This window comes from Arabidopsis thaliana, chromosome 5, assembly GCF_000001735.4.
Source record: "Arabidopsis thaliana chromosome 5, partial sequence".
Taxonomy (NCBI): Eukaryota; Viridiplantae; Streptophyta; class Magnoliopsida; order Brassicales; family Brassicaceae; genus Arabidopsis; species Arabidopsis thaliana.
The window spans coordinates 14,863,424-14,889,242 of NC_003076.8; the positions used below are offsets into that span (position 1 = coordinate 14,863,424).

Sequence of the window (25,819 nt, forward strand, 5' to 3'; positions counted from 1 at the left end):
GTCTCCAGAAATTCTGGGAATTTGGGTTTAAGGGTTAAAGATTTGTAACGAAAGGGTATATAAACCGACATTTAAGTGAAATCGCCCGGTTTGATATAACGGGGGGTTTAAAAAATCCGACCCGTTTAACATTGGCCAGTGGGTCCTTTAGTGATGTTGGGTTTCAAACCGGTGGGCCTAATCAATTTTATATTTATTTTGAGCTGTTTAGTAAAACAATATAATCAATTCAATGATCGATGTTGTAGCATAAATAATCTCTAAACGTTTAAGAACATAAACATGAAAAACCTAATTAACCATTATTAATTATCATTGCCGGGGTGTGCAAGCACGAGTCCCATTTTTTTAGACATTTTTTTCTTTTGTATTTTAAGACCCTAAAAATTTAAAGAAGTGTATATAATTTTTAAAATATTAAATATTTAGGCTGTAATTTCAAAACAATTTCAAAATAGCACAGATCATATGGTCCAATAAATTTTGACCGAGCCTGGTTATATTCATCCAAAACATATTTTTGTTCATATAATAACAAAACATGGATATTTCGTTTTGATGTCAATGAACATAGATCAAAAGTTACAAAATAATAGTAACATAAGAACACACTAGACGATCATACATGTCAAAATTCCGATCACAACATCAAGATATTTTTAAACCGCCGCAGAAGACTCATGTGATTAAAGATTGAAGAAGATATATTCATTACTACATTTGCATATAAATACTCTATAGTTCTGAATTATTGTTTATGCTTTGTTGTTGTTAATGATGTACATGTTATTTGGATTGAGAATCGTATACATAGCGATGTCTTAAGTAATTCTCAAGTGTAAGAGAAACAAAATATCAAAAGTTTATTAATAAAGATTCATACTTTCATTTTTAACAAATGATGCGTTGTGGCTGAGATGGAAGACGACGTGCGACAGGTCAAATTGGGAGAAATAATAAGAAAATCTAATGATTACACAAAATTACTAATTACTTTATTATTGAAAAAGATGGGCTGATTTGGGGCAGTTTCCATAACTGTTGTTGGTGATATCACATATTACGTATAATAAATCGAACTTTGTTAAGCAGAAAATCAATTTCATGCATGTGACTTAAGGTATTTGTACAGTTTGTTTACATGAGAGTTTATAACTGAAACTTAAATCAGAACTTACATTTTGTGTTCAAAATTAATCAACTACATAAAGGATAAGGAAGAAAACACTAACAAGAATAAGATTAGCATAGCAACGATAGATTGGATTCGTGAGCATTAAAAGTCAACAATGATCTAATCACATAAGATATAGATTGCCACATCACTATAACAATGTTGAAACAGTTGAAATTTTATGTCGTAGCAACGGCCAAAACTGTAATGGATACAATAAAATATATTCGGCAAGAGGACTCTAATAGTGCGGTGAGCGTGGATCTGAAGGTCGCGTGTTCGATCCACGCTCACCGCACCATTTGATAACAATACAAACTATGAATGGTGATTTTGAAAATTGCCCTATTTTTGAGTTTTTGTTTGAAAAATACATTCTACCCTATTTTCAATTAAAAATATAATTTTAAATATGTTAAATGACAATTTTTGTCCAGATTTGAAATAAAAGAAATCTTTTTGATAAACTAAAATTAAATACGAATTTGTTTTTAAAAAAAAAGAATAAAGTTAATTTAAAATCTTAATTATTATTTTTAACTATTTTAAGATAAAGCAGATTATATATTTTAAATATTAAAATCTAGCATGATATTATCAAAAAAATATTCTAAAGTTTATCACTTCATATTTCTCACAGTATATAAAGAAATCAATCTAACTCCAAACACATAATTTTTTAACTCTACATTATTACCCAAGTTTTCTCTAACTGTAATGTAAACTACTTTAGCTTTGTTTGTAAATATTTGTAATTTCAATAATCAAAACATGATAATGAAATTCTGCATGGTGTAACATATATATGCATGGTGTAATTTATACGTATATATACGACTAACTTTTCTCTTTTAAAAAATATTGTTTTTGTTTGTCTTGTAACAATATTTTTCATTAAAAAGATATTCAAGATAAATTATATGTAAAATTGTTAGGTAGTTAATATTAAATAGTTGACGAAAAAAATAGTTACATCAAATATTTTTAAATTAAAATATATTATTTTGATCGACAAAAAATATAATAAAAAGCTGATTTTGTTTTAAATATAAATGTTTTAAAATTATTAGTAAATTTTAGTAAGGATATATTTGTAATTTTATATTCCTTTCTTATTTTAGAAAATAGTTTTTAAAGAGAAAAAATGGGTAGGTTATTTTTCAAACAAAAACTTTTCTAACTTTTCTAACTTTTCTAAATTTTCAAACAATAACTATGAATCTCTCTATTTCTTATCTGTATCGATAGTTTGTTACAACTGAGAACCAATTTAGGGCATCACTAGATTCATCAATTCTCTCCCATGACACATGCATCACTTTACGCCAAAGACTTGATCAAGCTACTCCCCGAAGATTCTCCAGTTCATTTGATTCTCTACGTATTGATTACTCTTCACACTACATGTTTAGGTCTTCTTCGAGTGTATATCTCTTGTAATGTGTTAGATTTGCTGGTTCATTATCGAAAACTTATCTTACTAATGTGGCTTCAAATTCTAAGTGAATCATAGGCCGTGCTCTTAGTACTCGTTCAATTCATATAATAGGAAATAGTGTGCCCACAACAAATCTTATTACACAAATTTTTAAATCAAACCGAGCAAAGAAAACAGAAGAAAAACACTTTTGCAATTCAGTATACAAAACAAAAAACCGCCGACGATTTAAACCTCTTCTCAGTTACAATCCTATAGGAGGTAAAATGCAATCTCCAAAATTGCCATTTTCTCACATGAAATCATCATCGTCCATGGCATCATAAGGACCCGAAACAAGATCATCATCAGGCTTATCAACATGAAGTTGTTTCTTCTTACCTAGTAAACACAGTGAAACGAAAGAAAGAAAGAAAAAAACATTTTAATCTGATCATTTTGGAAACAGAGACATGCTTGCTTAGCTTAAAAACATATAATTCACAAGTCTTATCAAATCCAAAGAATAAAACAAAATTCAAAGACTGATTGTGTGTACCTGACTTCTTTTTGCCAGCAGCAGCTTCTTTCTCCGCCTTCAATTTTTCATTTGCTATAGCTGTAATGGACGAAGCAACGTCTTTAACATCTGCTGCTTTCATATTAGCCACAGAAAGTCTCATCACTGCTTTGAGTAGCCCGATATAGTGAAAGCTTTTCTGCGAAATAGTAGACATAGTTAAAATGCAGACGAATTGGTCTTAATATGATATTTGGTCATATAGAAATAAGTGACAGTTAGCTAAGACAAGAAAGTAACAGGAAATGAAAATAGCATACCTCAAATGGTACAAGTCTCTGAGATATCAACTCAGCATAATCCAAGAAATCGCTTTCAGACTTCGGAATTAACATATCGACGCTTTTCTCTTCAGTCTTTACTCCAAAGAGTTCAGCAGTTGATTGGTAATCAGCTTCCTCTACAAGCCTAAGATAAGAAGAATATTAAAAATTAGCACAATGGCCTTCCTCAGTGACATGCTTCTTACACTACTAGAAAACATTTTTCATCCCATTCAACCAAACCAATGCAGAACCAACAGTAGAAGCATATGTAAGTGAACTATTATTACACTCTACCTCTGCATGCGAAGTTTCTCAGCAATAGGATCTAGAGGTTCTTCCCTTGATGTTCCTTTCGGAGCTTCAACAGTTTTAACCTTCTTTTCAACAGCTTTTACTGCTGGTTTCTTTGGAGCCTTCTCAGAAGCAGGCTTTACTATAGGTGGCTACAGGAGAAACAAAGATTGTTAGCCGCAATCTCAAAAACAAATAACAAACAAAACCCAATGACTAAAAGTATATAATGAAAGAAAAATATACCGGAGCAGATACATCTTCCTCCTCCCACGAGTCCTTGATATCATTCTCATCCACATCCTCATCATCCCAGTTACTTTTCAGTTCAACTTTTGAGGGAAGTGGTTGAAAGTCCTCGGCCTCTGAAATCAGAAAGGAAAACCTAAAAGTGAGAATTCTAATATATTTCCCATATGAAAACTTCAATAAAACAACAATAAAGCCTATCATCTTAGAGAACATAGTAAAATATATATAGCTGTATACAGCCTGTACTACTTTTTACATATTCAAAGAGATTAATGCAACACCTAGAGAACAAGAAAGTATTGTGTATTGAACAATTCTTAATGTAAGTCTTACCCCAATCATCCATATGTGTCGCCGATTATCTAGAAGAAGTACAAGCTGCTATCTGAATCCAACTGAAAACCTGCACAAGGCACAAGCAGCCACATAACATCAGAAAGAACAAAGATCAGAACAAAGATCAGAACAAAGGCTCTCACTGGTGATGCTTAAATGTAAATCATACATTAGTTAGTTATATATCCTGGAGGTAAAATGCAACAAAACTCCTATGAAAAATCGAATATGATATTTTCAATATAGTGATATTCATGATTTTAAGTAGTTAGTCATCTGGTCTGACCAAGCAACAAAAACGTGTGTAACAACTCACAGTAAACTTGCAAATACCAGGAATTCATAACAGCCCAAGACAATGATACAATTACTCTTAGGATCAAGGCTTCACAGCTTAAGAACATAAAACAATCTACTATAGAAAGACTTTCTGATCCTACTAGTACTTCACATGCAAATAGAACTACTAAAATAAGAGCATAGAGCCTGATTACAAGTTAATTCTCAAGCAAGCCAGCAAACACAAGTTTGTTCGTTCCAAAACTTAGGTTATGAACACCGAGTTTGCGACCTGATTCATGAAAGGATTCAGCTTTTAAACATCATCAATCATACAAAAGAATATAGCAAAACAGAGTTTGATTGATCATTAGTGTAATCTAAACCCAATTAGTGACAAATTACACAACTTTTAAGGAGGAACCTACAACCCAATTACCAATAAAAACCCATCAAGCACCACAAATCCTAAATCTAACCTTACACAAAATCAGTACTGATAAATATTGGCATGCCCAGCTCGGATTCAATTCGATGAATTCAACAGTCAAGTGAAATTGAAGCGAATGGAGACGGAAGAAACAGTACCTGAGAAAGGCTGAATCCTGAAGGTAGGTTTCAGCCGGAGAATAGAAATCGCCACCACAAAAAACGAAAAAGATGTAGCTTTCCGATGTGAAGCAGACGAAACGACAACGAAGATGGATTTTAGGTTTTTCTCTTCTCTTTCTATAATATTCGCATTTAAGTGGAATTATTTATATTTTTTAAAAATACTTATTTCCCTTCTTCTTTTTTTGATCACCTAATTTGAATTGGCTTAAACTTTTTAAAATTACCTATATTTAGGTATTTTATTTTCTCTTTTGTTTTGTCAGTGTTATATTCTTAACAAAATAAATAAAAGAACAATTGTTAAAAAAAAAACATAAAAGAACAATTGTTTAAATATAATTCATAACTAAGATTAATAAACATTTTGGACCAAAATAAAAAAAAATAATAAGAATTTATTTTTAACGAAATTAAAAATTTAGATTAATTAAGAAAAATAATTTTAAAATGATATAAATTTTTAACTATCATCAGATGTATTTCATAAATATTATTAGTAAAACGATTTTCATAAGACTTCCAATTTTGATATAATACAAAGACTTGAACAAAAACAAAAAAACCTAAAAAGCTAAACCACAAAAAAAAAATTGAAAACTTAGTTTTTATTAGAAGGAAAATATCACTCGATAACATTTTTTTTACCCCCTATATTATCAGTTTAGTCAATTATAGATTGTAGCGAGATATTATTGCACACGGTAGGAGAAGATTTTATGTTGATATTGTTTTGGGAGTTGTATTTTTTTTTATGTTTTTTTTTCTTCCCCACCTAACGATCAGTCATATTTTTCGATCCTATATGAAGAAGAAAGGTTATCGCGATACTAATGTTATCAGAACGTGTTCCTAGTTTTGATTCTTGTTGTAAAACACAAATGGACAACATGTGGCATCGTCGTTATCGCGATACTAATGTTATCAGAACGTGTTCCTAGTTTTGATTCTTGTTCTAAAACACAAATAGACAACATGTGGCATTGTCGTTATTATTTTAATTATCTGCTAGTTGTTATATCGACTAACATTATTACCATTTAAACTCGTAGTCTATTGTTTGTAAAAAGAAATTAAAAAGTTAACTAAAATGATATAGTCTTTAGCGGCCAAAACGAGATTATCCTGATACTGATGTTAGCGGTTAGAAGCTTATCGCGATACGGGTTGTTATCAGGAAGTGTTTATTAGTTTTGATTCTTTTTGTAAAACACAAGGAGACAACCTGTGGCATCGTCGTTATTATTTTTCTTATCTGATAGAAGTTAAATCGACTAACATTGTTACCATTTAAACTCGTAGGCTATTGTTTGAGGATTATTTTTAAAAGGCTACAAACAAATATGCTCGTGTTTAGCGAATAAGAGGTTTTCATGATTCTGTTATTATTAGAACGTGTTACTAGCTTTGATTCTTGTTGTAAAACACAAAGGGACAACATGTGGCATCGTAGTTATTATCTTAATTATCTGCTAGTAGTTATATCGACTAACATTGTTACCATTTAAACTCGTAGTCTATTGATTGTGGACTTTCTTTATAAAGTTAACGGAAATATCATTATGTTTAGCAGATACGAGATTATCGCGATACTATTTGTTATCAGAACGTTGCTTATAGTCAGCGAGACCACATAGGTTCTATTTAAACTCGCAGTTTATTGTTTGAGGATTATTTCTAAAAGCCAACGGAAACTAGTATCGTATATATTCGACATACCTACAACCCTATACATATCAATAATGATTTACAATATCTTTATGTTTTTAATGCCAGTGGGAGATATCTTCTAAGATATCTTTAGCATGTTGAAACTATGCTATAAACTATATTTTGGTTTTATAGGAGCTTTTTTGTCAGAAATTATGTTGGGGAAGACAGAGGATTAATAACTCAGTTTTCATACATAGATACTTAATATTCTGATCATCTGAGCATAGATATTAATATAGCCCTTATTAGAATACTCTTTTCAATCTCAATGTCATAGACACTTTTAATAAATCAACAAAATTTATTTGAATTCTATATAGAATAGCTTATATTGCATTACAATGAATCAATGATATTTTCTTTATTTTCAACCTTTTGTATATGATGGTCATCGAATATATCAAACTTATATAAGAAAATTTAAATTGATATTAATTTTTATTATTATTAATTTTAAATCTTATGATAGGTGATGATACAAATATGAATATATCATTCTAGTACAGAACCATTTGTCTTCAAACAACAACACATGCCTTTATGTGGGCCTGAACGAACGCACAAGAATGGATCCTCCCCACTTTTGCATACGTTGATGCAGTCGTCACTAGTTACACAATGGCCTTCGAAATTACATACAATTGCTGAAAAAAAATATTTTTTTTTAAAAAGGTATGAAATATCTCATTTTTCTAACATTTTTTGTTTTGATATGAAGAAATAGAGGAAGAAAATATAACCAGTTGATTGAGGGAAAACGAGACAGATAAATAATAGCAGAGAGGCAAGGTAAATTTTTTGTGCAGACATTACTGTAATTGTAGCTATTTTCGGTAAATTTAAGTTCAGTTTTTCTTTCTTGGTTTTAGAGCAAATGGTTACTTCCCTTTATAAAATCTAATCATATATATATATGTTTCTTGAAAAAACAAATTATATATACTATTTGAGATTGTAAGAAGTCAATATATGATATTTTATTATATAAAATATAATTTTCAAATTAAGTAACTCATAAAATTGTGTTATGTGTCAATTATATCGATCAATTGTTGACATGTGTCAGAAAACATTTAACTTTTTTTCTTAAAGAAATAGAAAAACTAATAAAGAAAACATAATCTACATATATTAACTTATATGTCCATTTCATTTTCTTAACCAAAAAGAAAATTAACAAATTTATTTTTACATGTGTTATTGATCAATTAAATTTAGCATGTATTAATATTTTTATAAAATTATTTATTATGGATAATAATACTAATTAAAAAGGTCACTAAAGTTTAAAATAATAATATAATTTATTTAACATTAATTTTAATGGGATAACATTGTATTTAGCATGTATTACTTTTGTTTTAAAAATTATTTAGTATGGATAATAATAATAATTAAAAAAGGCCATTGAAGTTTAAAATAACAATATAATTTATTTAATTATTAAATTGGATAAAATTGTACTTATCATTGTAATATAGTGTTTTTATTCATTTGTTAAATCAAAACATAAAAAAAAATTGAAAATAGAAAAATTGCTATGAATGCCCTTTTAACACTACCTCTTTTCAATTATACCATTTCATGTTGGCAATTTTTATTTATACCCGTTTTTAATTTTTAATGACTATTTTATCCCTATTTAGAAAATGTTTTAGGTTAACTAAATGAAATATTCATTTTTCCTGCCTAAAATATTCCCAAAAGAATTTTCCACCAAAATGTTTCCGCCAACAAAATTTTTGAGCCAAAAAATTTCCAGCCAAATTTTTTTTCTTCAAAAACATCTTTCTTGTGAAAAAAAAATGGCGGAAAGTAGATTTTTAAAGAATTTACAAGGGTTTTAAAAGATTTTTAAAGAATTTACAAGGGTTTAAAACCCTTTAAAAAATCTTGTAAATCTTTTTAAAACCTTTTGTAATGGTTCACAAGAGTTTTAAAATGGTTCAAAAATTATTAAAGGGTTTACAAGGGTTTTCCCCAATTCCATTATCCAGTTCATTGTTTTTGGTCGAGGAGGGGGAGAGAAACCATTCGCTATTCCTTTTCCTTTGAGATGGTACGGGATTCGCTTATCCATGGTGTTGAAAAAGGTTCCAATGTTAGAGGTAACAGGGAGATTATGATGTATTTGGTTTAGGGTTATTCTCTTAGTAGTGAACGGTTTCAGAGGTTTAACAAGGTAACAGGAAACACTTTAGCAGGTTTACAAAGCTTAACAAAGAGTAGAGAAAGCCATACCAGTGGTTAGATTTCTTGGAGTTGCACTGTGTTGTCTCACTAGGGTGGTGGAGGCCGGAAGATAAGCAGAAGTGTTGCCGGAGGAGCTCAAAAAACCATTGGATCTTTTCATTTGTAGCTAAAGACCAACGGGTATTGCTACTTTCAGTAACAAGAAGTGGTTGAGATTTGGTTTTTTGAAAGTTCCATTCTATGTTTAGCTATCATGGGGACTCGGGCCTGGGAGAGAAAAAAAACCTTTTTCGACCAGTATTTTTGTTTCCCTTTATATACTTCTTTGTTCAAAATGGAATTGGGAAAAACCAATGGTTAAAATGGAGCTTATGGTTACGATTTTTGAACCATTTTTGACCAATAACACATGTAAAAACTAATGTTTCAATCAAGTTCATTGTTTTGTCCAATTATGAATTGGGGAAAACCATTATTTTCTCTTTTTGTTTTCAAATGTTAATCAATCGCCGATTTCATTATAGCTAGGATTTAACATAAAAATGGAATTGATTCCTATTGTTACCTACAATATGAAATGATATTAATCATGTGAATTATGGAATTGATTCCTCGACTAACCAACTGTCGGGAAAAGATAAATGTCAAGCACGCTATGCGATAACCGGGAAGTTAATTACAACCCAATGTCCCTCACCCGAGTACAGGAGGAGGTAGTGAACAAGTATGGGGTCATATGACATCCATGGAATTTTGTTTTTAGTTTACTTTTTGTTACAAAATTTATATTGACCCTTCTTGAATATAGATATTGACCCCTATAAATGTTTTTATTCAAAAACAAGTGTGGTCTAATAATTATTTTGAACCCTTCAAATTTGCAACGTTATAAAATTCATCACAAATAAGTTTTAAATATATCTACATATACATTTTTGCAGCTATTTTATGAAATAAATCTTGTAGTTTGAACTTATTTACAATGATTGCCATTGAGTTTTAATTATTGATTTTTTTTAGCAATAAATTGATTAACAAACGAAAAATATTCCAAATATATTTCAATCCCAAATATAACGCAGATTTCTCCAAAATTTGAACTAGATTTTGGCAACTATTTAAAACAAAAAGTGTTTGACAAACTAAAATACAATTGCAATCCTTTAAAATGAGCTAAACGCACCTAAATACATTGCTTATCGATTCACTAAATCTTATTTCTCCAAAATTTGAAGTAGATTTCGGCAACTATTTATAAGAAAAATTTGTTTGACAAACTAAAATACAATTGCAATCCCGTAAAATATTTATTTTAATTATATATTTAAATTAGCGGTGTACTGCGGGTTTTTTTCGGGACGGGTTTGGCGAGACGGGTTTGGAAATACTTTACTTAATAACAATTGTAAAATATGAAATAAAAATATTTTATAGATACATATAATTTACATACTTTTATATATATTAATTTTAAAAAATAAATTGTCTTCGCGGTATACCGCAGGTTAAAATATAGTATTACTAATAATTTTCTAGTAAGTTTAAGATGTTAACATTATTGTTGAGCCTGTTTAACAAAATATTAATTTATTTTGTTGCTAAAATAATTATGAGTTTTACTCGTGAAACCATTTAAGTTTAACTATTCCATCCATTGAAATGTTTGAATACTTTTTGAACCATCGTAGTATGTCAGAGCGTAGCTCCAACACTTGTCTTATTAGCATTTGGGGTGGGTAAAAACGACTTGTTAAGTGTGTTTTTTCGTTTTACAAGTTGAGAATCAATCAATAACATAGTCGAGAATCAATAACATGACGAGGGTAAAAACTCTTTTTCTATATTAGGATAATATAGTCGAGAATCAATAACATGTCTTTATCCGAAAAATACTCATTTTATTTTCCAACTATTTGCAATTAGTATAATTATTTTCCAACTATGGTATGTGCAAATTTAATCCTTAATTTATCATTGACTTAACAATTTTACTCCAAAATTTGGTGAACGTTTATTAGAGAAACGTTAAACGACTCGATTAAATCCTAATAAACTAAAAAAATATTCACTTTTTCTGAATTTGAGGGAAAACTTGAGGATTTCTGAATTTATTAGGTTTTACTCAAGTCATTTAACGTTTCTCTATTAGTTAGTAAACATTGACCAAAATTTTGGTCAAAATTATTAGGTCAACGTCAAAGAATTAAATTTGCACAAAGAATATTTGAGGAATAATTGTGTTAATTGTTAATAGTTGGGAAATAAAATGAGTATATACCCTGTCTTTATCTGAGAATACTATGAAATTTTAGAATTTGAATAAAATATCAAATTTTTGTAATGTTTTACACTTTCAATAAATGCATGATTTGTAGTATTATTTTCTATATTTAAAGAAGAAATTTTCTATGAGACACGCTTTTACCAATGTATTATAAATCCGTTTCATGCAAAATAATTAAATTTGTATTTTTTGCTAAATATAAACTTTTGATTGACTCTCGACTATGCTACTTCTAAATATGTTTTAAAAAAAATCATACTTGGACAAAACAATGAACTTGATTGAAACATTAGTTTTTATTATTTTAAATCGTATTACAATATGATGATACAAATATATGGTTGTAACATTATAGAAAAGAAAAACTATATTACTTCGCTTGATAATGGAGCCCCTTCATAATGTAAACAACAACATTTGCCTCCCTTTGAAGAATAAGGAACACACAGTTGAAAGCTTGGATCTAGCCCATGGCCTCTGCATATGCGTTTGCACTGGTCATCAGTTCTACAAGAGCCTTTGAAATTACAGCCACTTGCTGAAGAAAAAAAAGAAAAAATAAATAAATAAGATGAATTAACTCATACATCTTACATTTTTTTGTATGAAAAAATAATTCAAAAAATGAGCATATTACCAGTTGATTGAGAGAAAAGAAGGCAGATTATTAATAGCAGAGAAACAAGCTGGTATTTTTGTCCTGACATTATTGTATTTGTAGTTTTTGTTTTGTGAAGACAATTCTTAGTTTTTTCTTGGTTTAAGAGCAAATGATTATCAGCCTTTATATAATCATTTTCTATTCAAAATTTCCTTATATATATACCATTTCAAATTTCAAAAAACTAAGACAAATATCTTATTCAAAGTCGTGTATCAATTATTGAACATTCCTATACGGCTTATGTCAAATTTTAAATTTATTACATGCCACTTATGAGAAGGTCAGAAGAACAATAAAGTACCAATGGGAGACAAAAAGAAAAAGGAAAAAAATATTGACTGTTGACTATAGAAAAGCATGGCTCCATTCATGTGTGACATTTCTATCTTTATGATCTATATTTAGCCTCCATTTTTATTGTGACAATATTTACAAAGTATGTCCATTGCAAACACTTTTAAATACGATGAACTTAATTTGGCGGATAACTTGAAATATGTTTTCTTCTTGTTGTTAAAAATTGAAAGACAACTTAGTAATATTAAAACGGATAACTTGGCGAGAAACTAAAATACATTTTTTTTAATATTTAATTAGTCGACAAGAAAATATCAAAGCGGATAATTTGGTAAGAAATGTTTATGTCCAACTGTTATATCTTTTATAAGTAAAAAATGTTCCATTGACATGGTATACAAAGTTGGAAGTCTAGATTACAAAATGTAGTGGATCAATCAACCATAGAGCCAAAATATATTGGACTAACTAAAACAAATCAAAGAAGCAATTTAGGTAATGAAAATCGTTAAAGGAACCTCGTTTGATCAGAAGAGTGTAATTGTTTGGTGTAATTCTCAGAGTGCTCTATGCTTGTCCAAGAATGCAGTACATTATGAAAACACTAAGCATATTGATGTGAGGTAACATGTCATCAGAGAAGTGATTAAGCTTTTGAAGAATCCAAGTTCTAGGAATTCGGCTGATATCATGGCTAGAGTGATTCTAACAAGTTTAGTGATGCATTGAATTTGTTGAATATAATTGAGATCAAATAATCGAGGTTGGAATGAGGGTTAACGGTCTTTACCAAAACAAATGAGGGTGAATTCACTATGAAGGTTTCAAGTATCAAGGTGGAGTTTTGTTAAAATTTAATTTGAGGTGTTTGGTCTGGTGAACTAATTTAAACAAAATTGGAGGTGAAATAAATTGTTCTTGAGCTTAAGAGAGACTTTGAGTCAGAAAGAAGGTTTGACTTCAAAAGAAAATGGTAAACATACGAAGGAGAAGGTTTCCTATTAATATTGGTATTTATGTAATTTCACGGGCTCTGCAGTTTGTTCAGTCTTGTAATCGACTAACTGTGAACATCATTAATGGATTTATAGAAGGCCGAGAGGTAGGAACATTTTAATTCAAGGCTTTTTAGTTCACCAACGAAAAAACTTGAATTTGTCAAATTTGAATATTGAAAATATGAAAAATCTAATATTATTCTTATCCAGTTTTGTTGTTTAATGATCTCAATCTTTTCATTGATCATTCAAGCTTAATTTCAAATACTCAAAGCCCATAGATGTCGAGACTCCTCCGGACACAGAGTCGGCAAGAGTCAAGATTCCTTCGAAACAAAGTTGAGGAGTTGAAATACAATGTTCGGAAGTCGGAACCAAAAGCCGACGGAACAAAGATATTTTCCCAAACTCGCATGTCTATGAGTTAAAAAAAAGACATTTGTCTTGGCCTCCTCAATATTAAACAAATTTTGGCCTCCAAATTTTAAATAATTATTTAGTATATTATTAAAATTATTATTTTTAGTGTTATGTATCTTAAGTTTGAAATTTTGTTCAATATATTAAGATTTATTATTATTTCTAATAATTTACAATATAAAGTTTTTGAATTTTAGTATTTTCATAGATAAAAAGTGAAAACTAAGAAAATATAATATGTACGGAAAAAATATATATATAATATGCAAATTGTATAAAATTATAGATTTATAGTTAAGTGTACTTCATAGTGTTAACTATCTCTAGTTAATTATTAAAAATATTTTTAGTTTTAGTTATAACTAGTTGAGTACTGACATACAATATCCGTACGCCTCCTCAAAATATTGTTCAACATTTTGCTTAAAATTCAAGATAGCTCGAATAAAGTATTGGTCGGACGTAATAAAACGTTTTCCAAATTTTCGTTGTTTAGTTAATAATATGGCTCTTCGATTGCCAGACCTGACAAAGGATACCCAACCCCCAGTTAGTTAAGATATCTCACCTCCAATTAGTTAATGATATATATATATGAGAACCCATCAAATTACTATATGGTTGTATTATAGTGAGCATTGTTGATATCTTACGAAACTATACTCGATAATGGAGAAATTAGAGACATTAATTAAGCTTAGATTCTAAGCACCATACCATCTGTATTATATGAAAACAATTATCATGATATATATATAATATTATATTATATTGTAAAGAATAAAGATAAGATCATGCTAGCATAATACAGAATAAAGATAATGCTAAAAGCCCAAACCATATCAAACACTCAGTATAATACTATACATCAATCTCACACACGTCTTTCATGGATGTTACGTGGTCAATTTATCACTAAACCCTAATCATGCATGTTGGTGTTTTGCCATGCCCATGACACAAGGACAAAAGACTTGAGATTTAAGGATTGCATGAGTTAGGTTCCTTTTTCCAATCACGGACCTAACTTAACAGTATGACATTCCCCTTAACCTTTATGCATTATTCTTACATTTCTTTGACAAAAAAGTCTTGCGCTTAGAATTAAGAAATTAACAATATGATATAATAAGACAGAATTATAAACAGTTTTATCTATCACTTTCTCCGAAATTGATGACTCACCAAGAAACATTTCAAGATTGGGGTTTGTTAAGCTAACAACCTATTGGTTCAATTTCTTGAAACTTTTGTTTGGAAAAAGAGGGTCACGAGTCCCTTACTCGTGACTCCAAAGTGTACAATGCTATATCTACCCGTAGATGTATTATCTCGTTCCTTATTCTTTAGTGTGTGGTAATCTCATTCAATTAGGAAAAATAGCTTTTACCAAAAAAAAAAAAAAAAAAAGGAAAAAAATAGCATTCACTTATTTGCTTCTTTTTTTTTTTTTAATGAAAATTAACTATGATTGTATTAAATGTTAAAATCCTGTAAACTGATTTAAAAATTCTCAACGTAAACACAAACTTGAAGAAAAAGGTCGAAAAGACGTCGTATCCAGGTTAAGATATTGTAGTCCCGATTGTTTTAGACGCAATTTTTTAACCCTTGAATGACGTTTACAAACAAATAGTTTTACAGTTAATCTGTGTAGATTAAATACAAATCCAAAAGTGAAGGATTTCTTCCATTTTCATCTTGGATCTTTGTCAGTTTTCAGATTTAAGTCATTCAAAAGTTTGCGCTTGATTAAAAAAATAAAAATAAAAATATTTGCACTCAACTGCTTGTATATATTCACATTTCGTGGTGACATTTCACAGAAAATCAAAGGGATGCAAGTGTAACGCAAAATAAATGGTCTAAATGGAAATGACTGAACATCGGAATACGTCGAAATAACTGAAAATTAGATGATTAAGTCGTCTATATATATATAGATAGATAATTATATATATATGATATATCCAGTTGTTTAATGGAATAGCTAGTGGATTCACACATATATTAAAAAGTAATATTACGTTATATGAATAATAGTTTGGGTGGTAATATATAGAGATATTCTTCCTTGGGTTTTCTGAACTATTAAAAATGTAAATGATTAACTAAAAAAACTTTAAAACAAGATTATTATAAATTTAGTTTTTTAAATTAACATGGTTAAAAAATAACAAAAAATTATATGTAGCTTCATTTGTAATAGGATTAGCGGATATTGATATTTTTAAAAACTAATATCTAAAATTATTGATAGTTAGGAATTGGTCTTACAAAGTTTGAACGTAATCTAAAATTATCTAAAAGCTATTAACATTACTAAAATTATCCATAAGTTCGTATACCATGTTTTTAAAAATGATCCGTAAACCATGTTCGTTCACGTAGTGATTCATATATCTGAATTACCTTTTTACGTCCTAAATGCCAAAAATATGTGGATATTAAATTGAAATGAGTAATGAAATAATGTAACGACAAGTTAAATGATTCTCCCATCTAGAAAAGTTAATTAAGGGGAACAATACAAAGCCTCTTTGACATCGAGAAGTTAGCGCGCGATTAACAACATATGATTAAATAGTTCAAAATACAACTCCCAAATGTGAGATGGACGCTATATACGAAAATTACGGACGTGCATGAGTGGGAGGTTTAATCAGAAAGTTTGTTGCATGAGAGCTCCACCAATTTGTTTTTTTGTCGGACAATATCATCAATCTGAAATCGGGAAATATGTGTTTATCTATGCGGGGAATATACATTTCATTCTTTGAAAGTATGTTTCTAACTCTTTTGGATTGAAATGTATATTGGGAATACTTATTCAATCAAATGTGACAAATACTCCTGGCTACTACGAATATTGGTTACTATATCTTTATATATAGCTTTTTTTTTTTTTTTTGAATACCAGAAGGTTCTGGGCCGAAGCCCGTAATCCCTCCAAACCCGAAATCACAACATGTAATATTAATTTTGTCCCAAACATCATATATATAGCTATTAACTAATCTATATATACATTTTTGCAGCCATTTTGTGAAATAAATCCTGGAGTTGGAACTTATTTACAATGGCTGCCACTGACTTTTAATTATTGGTTTTTTCAGCAATAAATTGATTAACAAACGAAAAACATTCCAAATATATTCCAATCCCATATATCACGCAGATTTTTCCAAAATTTGAACTCGATTTCGGCAACTATTTAAAACAAAAAATGTTTGACAACCCAAAAGACAATTGCAATCCCTTAAAATGAGCAAAACGCAACTAAATATATTTCTTATCAATTCACTAAATCTTATTTCTCCAAAATTTGAACTAGATTTCGACAACTATTTAAAACAAAATTTTGTTTGACAAACTAAAACACAATTGCAATCCCGTAAAATATTTATTTTAATTATAAATTTAAATTAGCGGGGTACCGCAGTTTTTTTAACAGGACGGGTTTGGTGGAACGGGTTTGGAAGGACGTTACTTAATAACAATTGTAAACTATAAAATAAAAATATTTTATAGATAGATATAATTTGCAAAATTTTATATATACTAATTTAGAAAAATAAATTGTCTTCGCGGTGTACCGCGGGTTAAAATCTAATATTAGTTTACTTTTGTTTCTACCATAACATCTACACGATTTATTAAGATTTGTCATCTCTTATAAGTCGAGTTTAAGAAAATTATTCACACGATTCAAGTTCTCGATTTGACTACGATAAAAAAAATGACACATCTATTGATTTTGTAATGTTTTCTTCAGTTTATCATGCTTTGGTTTCACTAATGTGAATTACTCTATTTTCCAGTTCTATATATAATTAATTAATGAAGTTTTCAATAACGTTGCATCATCATATTGTTTTTAGAATCTTGGTACATTAGTAACATATATTATTCTTTATTTTTTCATTTATAATATTGTAACTCAGTAAGATTTACGTTTACATGCAATCAAAATAGAACACACATAGCTACTTATGTTTGACTTCACATTACTTACCAAAATAGTATACCGATAGATAATTGTCATTTATTCATTTATATTAACAAAGAAATCTATGAAGAAAAACCTAATTAAAGCTTGTTGCTGATGTAGCAACAGACGCCACTTAAGACAGTTACTAATGTCCAAACTTGTATATGTGTGTTTGCTTCGTCCTTCACTCTATAAATTCACTTCATTTCTTCTCTACTTTCACTCATCAAGTAATATTTTTATTTCACTTACTTTTAATTTAGAGTTCATAATAAGTTGTGACAAACAAAAATCGTAAAGGAGTTTGGCTTTTGGTTGAGTTTTTGTTTTTAACAACTACTTATTATTATATATCTCTTTGGCCTAAACATGTGTACTGGAAAATCATCATACACAAAATCCTCTCCCAAGGTTATTCAATAATTGGTTACTTTTTCTTTATCTACTTCAATAAGTGGTTACTTTCGTTGTTACTTTTGTGCACGTATATTTGTATACACACATTTCACGTAAATATTTTCACACGTTTATGTATAATTGGGCACGTTTGTAATAATATATACATGAAACTAAAACAAATTAAAGAGGCTTACATATTGACAAAGTGTTTTGTTTCGTGTCTTCAAAGTTTGGGAAAACAAGTCCTACTTCTTCTGTACTCTCCCTGGGTTCCAATGGTAAAGGAATGGTGAGGATACGATTCCATTTTTAATTTCTTTTCTTACATTATTTTTCTCCTATTGAGGCATTTTTCACATTAATCCAACGATCACATTTTCATCAAAAACTTTTTTTTTTACTGTAGTCTAAGTTTGGCTATATAACGTCATTTGCCAAAATTTTATCCTAATGTCCATCACATTAAAAAAAAACTCAAACTATGTAACGTCATTTGCCAATTCCAGCATTATATAGTTACCATTTGATATATATCCTAATGTCCCAACAATTTCTACAGTTTTCACAATGCCAGAAGTGTAAGTATGTGTTTTTATAAAAACATTGTTGTGTAATTCAAGAAATGGTAAATCAAAGTACTCGTGAACTTCTCAGTAAAAGTTTGTAAATAATGAGTAAGAAAAAGTATGGTGTTTCGTAGTTTGTACATAAATACTACAGTATGTTAGTATAGTTATCGTAGCATAATTGAATCCCTACTTAATCTAATTGTAGACCAAAGTGGAACCACTCAAAGAAAGAGCCCATGACAAAACCAAGGCAGCCACGACTAAGGTACCCAAATAGAGATTCTATATATGAACAATTTTGTAATTCTTTCTAATAAATAGAATCACAACTATCCACAATATCTTTAGCCCGTAAAAGAGAAACAAAATGCATATGTTACATGAATATATTTTACCCAAGAAAATATAAAAGTTACAACTTACAAATACTCTCATCTATGTCGTCCTCGTTTTATTAAGGTTTAGCTATGCTTGCATGCATTAAACACAGATTTTCTCAAATTAATTGCTTGGAAAAAATTCTACAAAATTTTCTTAGACGTATACTTCATTTATTAATTTTTACTATTAATTTTGTTTTTTTTTTTTGTTTTTTTACTATCAAAAATAAAAATATTAACCTCACAATATTACTTCTACCGTTGACTTTTTTTGTTTTACTAATCAGAATATTACAAAGGCACCAGCAAAAGAGAACAAAAAACCTCTCGAGTTCAAGCTTCATTCTGGCGAGAGAGCAGTGAAACGTGCAATGTTCAACTATTCGGTTTACACATACTTCCTCAATATCTCTTATTTAATCATCATATTTTTTTCAACTTCCATGGAGCTCATTCATCATCTTGGCAGGTTGCAACTAATTATTACATCCAGAAACTTCAGAAAAAACAAGAAGAGAGGTTGCAAAAGGTAAATTACAAAAGAAAAAAAATGGTTTACTATTATTTGGCTTGAAAACAACCTTAAACAATTTAAACCGACACACACCGTACTCTGATTGGTCTTGGACTCTTGGTCTCTCTTTGGCTGTAAATTTACGACGACTAAACATAACTAGAACCTCTCTATTTATATGAATCATGCTTGTCTAAAATCGAACATTTCACTTTCATGACACCAAGACCACAAGTAGATATAGAACGGAAACTACTCTAACTAAAACAGTGAGAAATTTTGGAATTTGGTATCCCTTGGTTTGAGAAGAATACTCGAAGTTAAGCCGCGTTATTAAATCGAACCATATGTAACAGATGATAGAAGAGGAAGAGATTCGCATGTTGAGGAAGGAAATGGTTCCAAAAGCTCAATTGATGCCTTTCTTCGACAGACCTTTTCTCCCACAAAGGTCAGTTTATAGTTTACAAAAATCTAGTTTCAAGCTATCTATAGTTTATTCTATAATCAAAGAGATAAATTTAGATAGTATATTAACAAATTGTATAATAGAAACTTTCTGAAATAATATGATATTGTTATGTAACTAATTTATTTTATGTTGAAATAAATATTTGGGTGTATAGATCGAGCAGACCATTGACGATGCCAAAAGAACCAAGCTTTGGAAACGTAAACAGCACTTGTTGGACTTGTGTTTTCAACAACCAACACTATCTTTACCATATTAACCATGCTCATGCTTAAATCTCGAGTAACTAGCTCACATAGAGGCTTTTTTCTAATTTTCGTTTCAAATCTTTTTTTCAGTTTACTTTTATTTTTGTTCTTGGCAGCTTTTGTCTTTTTCTCTTCCCCTCTTCTTTTTTTTCAGTATAATATTCTGTAATTTTTTTCGTAGATTAAATAAACGAGTAAATGCTGATTTGAAGTACTATTGGGTCTGATTTGAAGTAGACAATATACTCTGCCATTCTCCATTTCTACATCTAAGCCTGGGCAAATAAACCGAACCGAATGTACCAAACCAAAACCGAAACAAAAGAACCAAAAATTGAAAACTAACCAAATAGATACTAAATTCTATAACCGAAACCGAATGGATATAAACCGAAATATTTTGGATAACCAAAAATATCCGAAATATAAATATATTTTTGAAAATATTAGTTATTTTTACACTGAATAATTAAAAATACTCGAGAATATATATAAACTTAGTAAAAATACTCGACAAAAACGAGTGCCGGAAAGGAGCAGAGATAGGAGGAAACACATAACCAGGGTTGAAAGCCAAATTCAGAGAGAAAAGATTCCAGAGCTGTTACATCCCCAAATCAATGAGTGATAGATAGAGGAAAACAAAAAAAAAGGTTTTTGGAGTTACATCTCCAAATGTCTGTGTTTGAACAATGTCATATTGTTTACACGAAAGAGTTGTTAAAGAGCAATATTAATCTAGGAAGGTTCTCAAGAGCCACTGTGAAGAGGCCACCAAGAATAAACATCAAAACAAATGCAAAAAATATCCTCCCAATGTATTTCAGACTTTGCTCTCCGATTTCTGGTGTTGAATCATTTGCAAAACCCTGCAAAGCAAACCACAAAACACTTCAGCATTTTCCCACAATCCGATAAACTACAGGGAAATCACATAACAAACGCCAAGTGATATGAAACCAACACCATAATCTCAAGCAAGAAGAAGTTTACAGTTATTTTACAGTCTACCAAGTCAACTGTTTCAACATTCTTCTGTTCCTTATCGAGCTCATTCTCTATATTCTAACAGACGTATGGTTCTAGTTTTTCTACACTCCTACTTAGGCTTTGACAATGAAAAGTATTCTAAGTATAAGTTAGATACTAAACTGTAATCATGCTAGCATCAACTATTCAGATATTTATAACACAATATCACACTATGAAGCTACTAACAAACTCAAGATACTTACCGTCGAAAATACAGAAGAAAACCGCTGTTGTCGATTGTTTTTCTCCGTTCCTGCATCAAAGAGAAAAGATTGGCATTAGAGTACATGAACCAAAGGTAAAGAGCTACATAATGCAGTTTGACAAGAATTAAATTACCAGGTAGATCAGCATCAACAACTGTCTTCAACTTCCAACCAAGTCCATAATTCAGAAGACTAGCATTATCACCAAAACTAATAGGCTCTTCACCTTCCTTTGCTGCTTCGATGTAAATCACTCGAGGTTTCAACGAACCAAGTTTCCTGTTGATCACAGAGACAGCAAACTCCGCCTTTGTCCCTGTTGTGAATCGGTAGTCTTTACCAGAAACTTCACAAAAAACCTCCAGAAACTAGTATACCACAATCAACAATGTTTTAGTTAACCAAAAACAACACTAGTATAAACAAAAATCAACGAGAGTTTAGACCAAAAAAAAAAAAAAAAATCAACGAGTTAAGGAAACCTACAGGTGATGTATCGTCCACCATTACTTTATTTGATCAGCCAGATGCATATAAGTTACTGCCAAAAGAAGCAAAGAACATAACAAATCAATATACTCAAAAACAAATCTTTGACAGAACACATTTGTCTTCAGAAATTGACTTGAGTTTAGATCTAAGCCTGAGTTATGTCCGAACTAGATCATGATAAGATTTATCACTAACCAATTCATATCAAATTCTAAAATCGATTTTAAGCAACAAAATGAAGTCAAATCTAATCTATGTGAAATAGCAAAGCAAGAATACGAAGGATCAATCGGGAAATTTTTACCAGGACTTGATTCTTTCCAGAAGAAAATCCCAACTGCGAGAAGTGAGAAAGAGGATTGGAGTAAGAAGAAACAATCTTCGAAACCCTAAATTCTGAGAAAGAGGAAGATCGAAAAACAGAGACGACTTTGTGAATCCCAAATTATGGAAGATGAGTCAACTTAGAATCATTGACCAATTTAAACCGATTTTGTAAACCATGTCATAATGTATTCGAGTTATAAAACTTAACTTGTTGAACACTTGCGGCCGTACCAGTTTTTTTTTTCAGGATTTTTTTTAAAAAATTGATCTTAAAAATTAGCAAAAACTAATTTTAATGTAATTTATCATGAATTTTTCATCCTGAAAAGACAATTATCAATTATGTATCTGATTTTTGTTTTTAACGTTGAATATTATCTTTTTATTTTTAAAAAACAATCAAATTAAACAAAACTCAACAACAAAAATAAATTAAACACAACAATATAAACAAATTAAGTCTAATACGGTAAACCTTTTTGGAAGAGATAAGCAAAACAGCACACCAGCATGTGTCACCTCCTAAGAAAAGCAAAGACACGAATAAAGGAAAAGCGCTAGATCCCCGGAAGAGATAGATCACCGACATCGTTCTCCAATATCATAGAACTCCAAACCAGTAAACCCGAAATTCGTCATCAATTGAAGCCACAACGTTTTACGTAAGAACTCTAGAATCTTCATCCTTCAAACAACAAATTTTCAGAAACTCAAATTGGACTAGAGTTTCCACCGTTAAACAAGGGAAATTAAAATAAAATCCATCTACCCAAAAAACATTAATAAAATCGATACAAAATTAAATTGAAGGAGAAAATAAAAACTAAATATAGATAACATCGGATCTAAAATGTACCAGATTCGCCAAAGAGATGAACGATGAAACTACTATAGAAAAGTCAGTCATCGACAATGAAGAGACCGCTCGTCGGCCATGCACCACAAAGGCTGACTCAAGCTGAAAACAAGGCGCACATCGCCATAAAAGAGAAACGGCTGATGATGGTAAAAAATCCGGCTATAACCGCTAGGATAGCCAGTTGTTGTCGGACAAGAGCTAACCACCGCTACTGAAATAGCTATCGATGTCAGACCAGAGCCGAATACACACCGAACGACAAGAACTTTTTTTTATGATTTTTGCTGATTTTTGCTGAATAGGTCTAGAGGGACAACAAGGACAACAAAAGTACAACACTCTAGACCTATGAATATGATCCTAGCTGATTTTTTTTTCCTAGTTGCTTTCTTTTTTAATTTCATTACTTTTTTCTTAACACGGTTTAATTTCATTACTTAATTGCTTTGTTGTCTTGCCCGTCTTGCTTAAGTTCCTTACGTGTAAAAGAACCCAAAAACAACCAAACTCATTTTTTTTAAAACAACCAAACTCTTATGGTCTTTAGTTAGGTTCGATATTTTATATATCTGGTCAGTATAACAAGTAACAGAACATTCTACCAGTTTAATTAACTTGTACAAAAGTATTTTGCGGGATAAAACTCCATCACATCAATATATTCAGAGTAAATTGACACATTCTTAACCCTTTTACAAAAAAAAAAATTGACACATTCTTCTTTGTAACATTGACAAAAACTGAGATTTAGTCCACAATAATTAACTACAGAACTAACCTCAACGAACTAATCAACTGAAAGTTCTTTTATTCCTTGAAAAATTCAATGGTCAAAAGTTTCCAGTCCCTAGACCAACACAACTTGCAAATTAGACCTAATTAAACCTTCCTCATTCTCTCTTTTCCCCTAATTTTGACCAACAAATATTGACTTAGAAAAAAAAAACCATTACATATAAATATAATCTCATCCCAACCCAAAATCTTAAAACCCAAGTCAATACTATTGACGTCAACCAAAACAAAAAAGTCACTATTTTTGCATTTTACAAAACATGGGTTTTTTATGGAGAACGAGATCTAACGAGAAGAAGATAACTCCGGTTTTGAGTTGGCCGGAATCAGAACCGGAGTCAGAGATAACAATTCCACCGGAGTTTCAATGTCCAATCTCGATCGATCTAATGAAAGATCCAGTAATAATCTCAACAGGCATTACTTACGACCGCGTAAGCATCGAAACATGGATCAATTCAGGCAACAAAACATGTCCAGTCACGAACACTGTCTTAACCACGTTCGATCAAATCCCAAACCACACGATTCGTAAGATGATTCAAGGATGGTGCGTGGAGAAAGGATCGCCGTTGATTCAACGTATTCCGACGCCACGTGTCCCTTTAATGCCATGTGAGGTCTACGAGATTAGTAGAAAATTATCGTCTGCGACGCGGCGTGGGGATTACGAGAAATGTGGGGTGATTATTGAGAAGATTAAGAAGTTAGGGGATGAGAGTGAGAAAAATCGAAAGTGTGTTAATGAAAACAGCGTCGGATGGGTTCTTTGTGATTGTTTCGACAAGTTCTCGGGAGATGAGAAATTAACGTTTATGTTGAATGAGATTTTGTCTTTGCTGACGTGGATGTTTCCGATTGGTTTAGAGGGTATTTCGAAACTCGCGTCTGCGACATCATTTCGTTGCGTGGCGGGTTTGTTGAAGAGTACGGATGATTCCGTTCGTCAAAACGCCGCGTTTATTATGAAGGAGATTCTCTCATTAGACGAAACGCGAGTTCACTCGTTTGCGGTTGAGAACGGAGTCGCCGAAGCGTTAGTAAAGTTGATTCGCGATTCGGTTTCGTCTAGTTCAACAAAATCTTCGTTGATAGCGATTTATCAAATGGTGTTGCAAAAGCCTGAAATCGCGTCGGAGTTTCTCGAAATTGGTTTGGTGAGTATAACGGTGGAGATGATCGTTGATGCCGAGAATAGCGTTTGTGAAAAAGCGTTAGCGGTTCTTGACGCGATTTGCGAAACAGAACATGGTAGAGAGGAAGTGAGGAAAAATGCGTTGGTGATGCCGCTTTTGGTGAAGAAGATTGCGAAGGTTTCTGAATTAGCGACTAGGAGCTCAATGTCAATGATTTTGAAGCTGTGGAAAACAGGAAACACGGTTGCGGTTGAAGATGCGGTGCGTTTGGGCGCGTTTCAGAAGGTGTTGCTTGTGTTGCAAGTTGGGTATGGAGAAGAGACTAAGGAGAAAGCGACAGAGTTGTTGAAGATGATGAATACACAAATGAAATTGATGAGTGATTGTGTTGATTCTTTAAAAGAGTTTAAGTATATCAAAAAGCCATTTTGACATAAACGACAGATTAGATTTCAACTAATAATACAAAAACCTTTGAAAGAAACATTGAATCTTGGGGATCAAGCAAATATTTTGGGCCCCCAACAATGGTTAATTCTTGGGGATCAAGTCTCTCCGACTCTCCCCACTAATATAAAACTCACTTATCTTCTCTTTTTCTTCTTTCATCTCTTTATCTATCT

At 30.8% G+C, this 25,819-nt stretch overlaps 6 protein-coding genes, 2 long non-coding RNA genes, 1 other non-coding gene and 1 pseudogene across 16 annotated transcripts; 3 read left to right on the forward strand and 7 right to left on the reverse strand.

The window, feature by feature from the left end:
- Positions 1–1,212: 1,212 nt before the first annotated feature.
- On the reverse strand, positions 1,213–1,458 carry AT5G05485. Its single transcript, NR_142843.1, has one exon. It is a non-coding gene; the product is annotated as an other RNA (long non-coding RNA).
- Positions 1,459–2,633: 1,175 nt separating this feature from the next.
- Positions 2,634–5,352, reverse strand: AT5G37475 (Translation initiation factor eIF3 subunit). Of its 3 annotated transcripts, none has more exons than NM_180587.4 (7): positions 5,184–5,352; positions 4,314–4,383; positions 3,975–4,093; positions 3,732–3,880; positions 3,432–3,579; positions 3,151–3,310; positions 2,634–2,993 (listed from the first exon to the last, which is right to left on the reverse strand). In NM_180587.4, exons 2-7 carry the CDS (start codon positions 4,324–4,326, stop codon positions 2,905–2,907), a joined length of 678 nt encoding a protein of 225 aa, NP_850918.1. In that variant the 5' UTR covers positions 4,327–4,383; positions 5,184–5,352; the 3' UTR covers positions 2,634–2,904. The 3 variants fall into 3 exon arrangements, with proteins under 3 accessions (NP_850918.1, NP_001330000.1, NP_001330001.1); NM_001344202.1 differs by having other exon boundaries at positions 4,811–5,352; NM_001344201.1 differs by having other exon boundaries at positions 4,314–4,887; positions 5,184–5,335.
- A 2,060-nt stretch (positions 5,353–7,412) lies between these two features.
- AT5G37473 (Defensin-like (DEFL) family protein) lies at positions 7,413–7,730 on the reverse strand (the record flags this gene model as incomplete). Its single annotated transcript, NM_001036899.1, has 2 exons — positions 7,413–7,564; positions 7,661–7,730. 2 exons carry the CDS (start codon positions 7,728–7,730, stop codon positions 7,413–7,415), a joined length of 222 nt encoding a protein of 73 aa, NP_001031976.1.
- Positions 7,731–11,706: 3,976 nt separating this feature from the next.
- AT5G37474 (Putative membrane lipoprotein) lies at positions 11,707–12,150 on the reverse strand. The gene is made up of 2 exons (NM_001036900.2): positions 12,035–12,150; positions 11,707–11,935 (listed from the first exon to the last, which is right to left on the reverse strand). Exons 1-2 carry the CDS (start codon positions 12,102–12,104, stop codon positions 11,763–11,765), a joined length of 243 nt encoding a protein of 80 aa, NP_001031977.1. The 5' UTR covers positions 12,105–12,150; the 3' UTR covers positions 11,707–11,762.
- Positions 12,151–12,466: 316 nt separating this feature from the next.
- On the forward strand, positions 12,467–13,350 carry AT5G37476 (annotated as a pseudogene; the record flags this gene model as incomplete). Its single annotated transcript has 1 exon — positions 12,467–13,350.
- Positions 13,351–13,439: 89 nt separating this feature from the next.
- Positions 13,440–13,756, reverse strand: AT5G05495. Its single transcript, NR_142844.1, has one exon. It is a non-coding gene; the product is annotated as an other RNA (long non-coding RNA).
- A 4,236-nt stretch (positions 13,757–17,992) lies between these two features.
- Positions 17,993–20,571, forward strand: AT5G37478 (TPX2 (targeting protein for Xklp2) protein family). 4 transcript variants are annotated; one of them, NM_203128.6, is made up of 7 exons: positions 17,993–18,178; positions 18,396–18,455; positions 18,941–19,000; positions 19,403–19,501; positions 19,585–19,644; positions 19,986–20,080; positions 20,256–20,571. In NM_203128.6, the coding sequence occupies exons 1-7, from the start codon at positions 18,137–18,139 to the stop codon at positions 20,374–20,376; spliced, it is 537 nt and encodes a 178-aa protein (NP_974857.5). In that variant the 5' UTR covers positions 17,993–18,136; the 3' UTR covers positions 20,377–20,571. The 4 variants fall into 4 exon arrangements, with proteins under 4 accessions (NP_974857.5, NP_001329991.1, NP_001329990.1 ...); NM_001344203.1 differs by having other exon boundaries at positions 17,993–18,455; NM_001344204.1 differs by having other exon boundaries at positions 19,403–19,644.
- A 196-nt stretch (positions 20,572–20,767) lies between these two features.
- On the reverse strand, positions 20,768–22,546 carry AT5G37480 (maltase-glucoamylase, intestinal protein). 2 transcript variants are annotated; one of them, NM_123107.4, is made up of 5 exons: positions 22,384–22,546; positions 22,074–22,128; positions 21,721–21,955; positions 21,585–21,634; positions 20,768–21,218 (listed from the first exon to the last, which is right to left on the reverse strand). In NM_123107.4, the coding sequence occupies exons 2-5, from the start codon at positions 22,092–22,094 to the stop codon at positions 21,054–21,056; spliced, it is 471 nt and encodes a 156-aa protein (NP_568549.1). In that variant the 5' UTR covers positions 22,095–22,128; positions 22,384–22,546; the 3' UTR covers positions 20,768–21,053. The 2 variants fall into 2 exon arrangements, with proteins under 2 accessions (NP_568549.1, NP_001331550.1); NM_001344206.1 differs by having other exon boundaries at positions 20,908–21,218; positions 22,074–22,416.
- Positions 22,547–22,769: 223 nt separating this feature from the next.
- On the reverse strand, positions 22,770–23,556 carry AT5G37485. Its single transcript, NR_144280.1, has 2 exons — positions 23,263–23,556; positions 22,770–23,091 (listed from the first exon to the last, which is right to left on the reverse strand). It is a non-coding gene; the product is annotated as an other RNA (non-coding RNA).
- A 449-nt stretch (positions 23,557–24,005) lies between these two features.
- AT5G37490 (ARM repeat superfamily protein) lies at positions 24,006–25,728 on the forward strand. The gene has a single exon (NM_123108.4). It carries the CDS (start codon positions 24,321–24,323, stop codon positions 25,626–25,628), a length of 1,308 nt encoding a protein of 435 aa, NP_198565.1. The 5' UTR covers positions 24,006–24,320; the 3' UTR covers positions 25,629–25,728.
- The last annotated feature ends 91 nt before the right edge of the window (positions 25,729–25,819 follow it).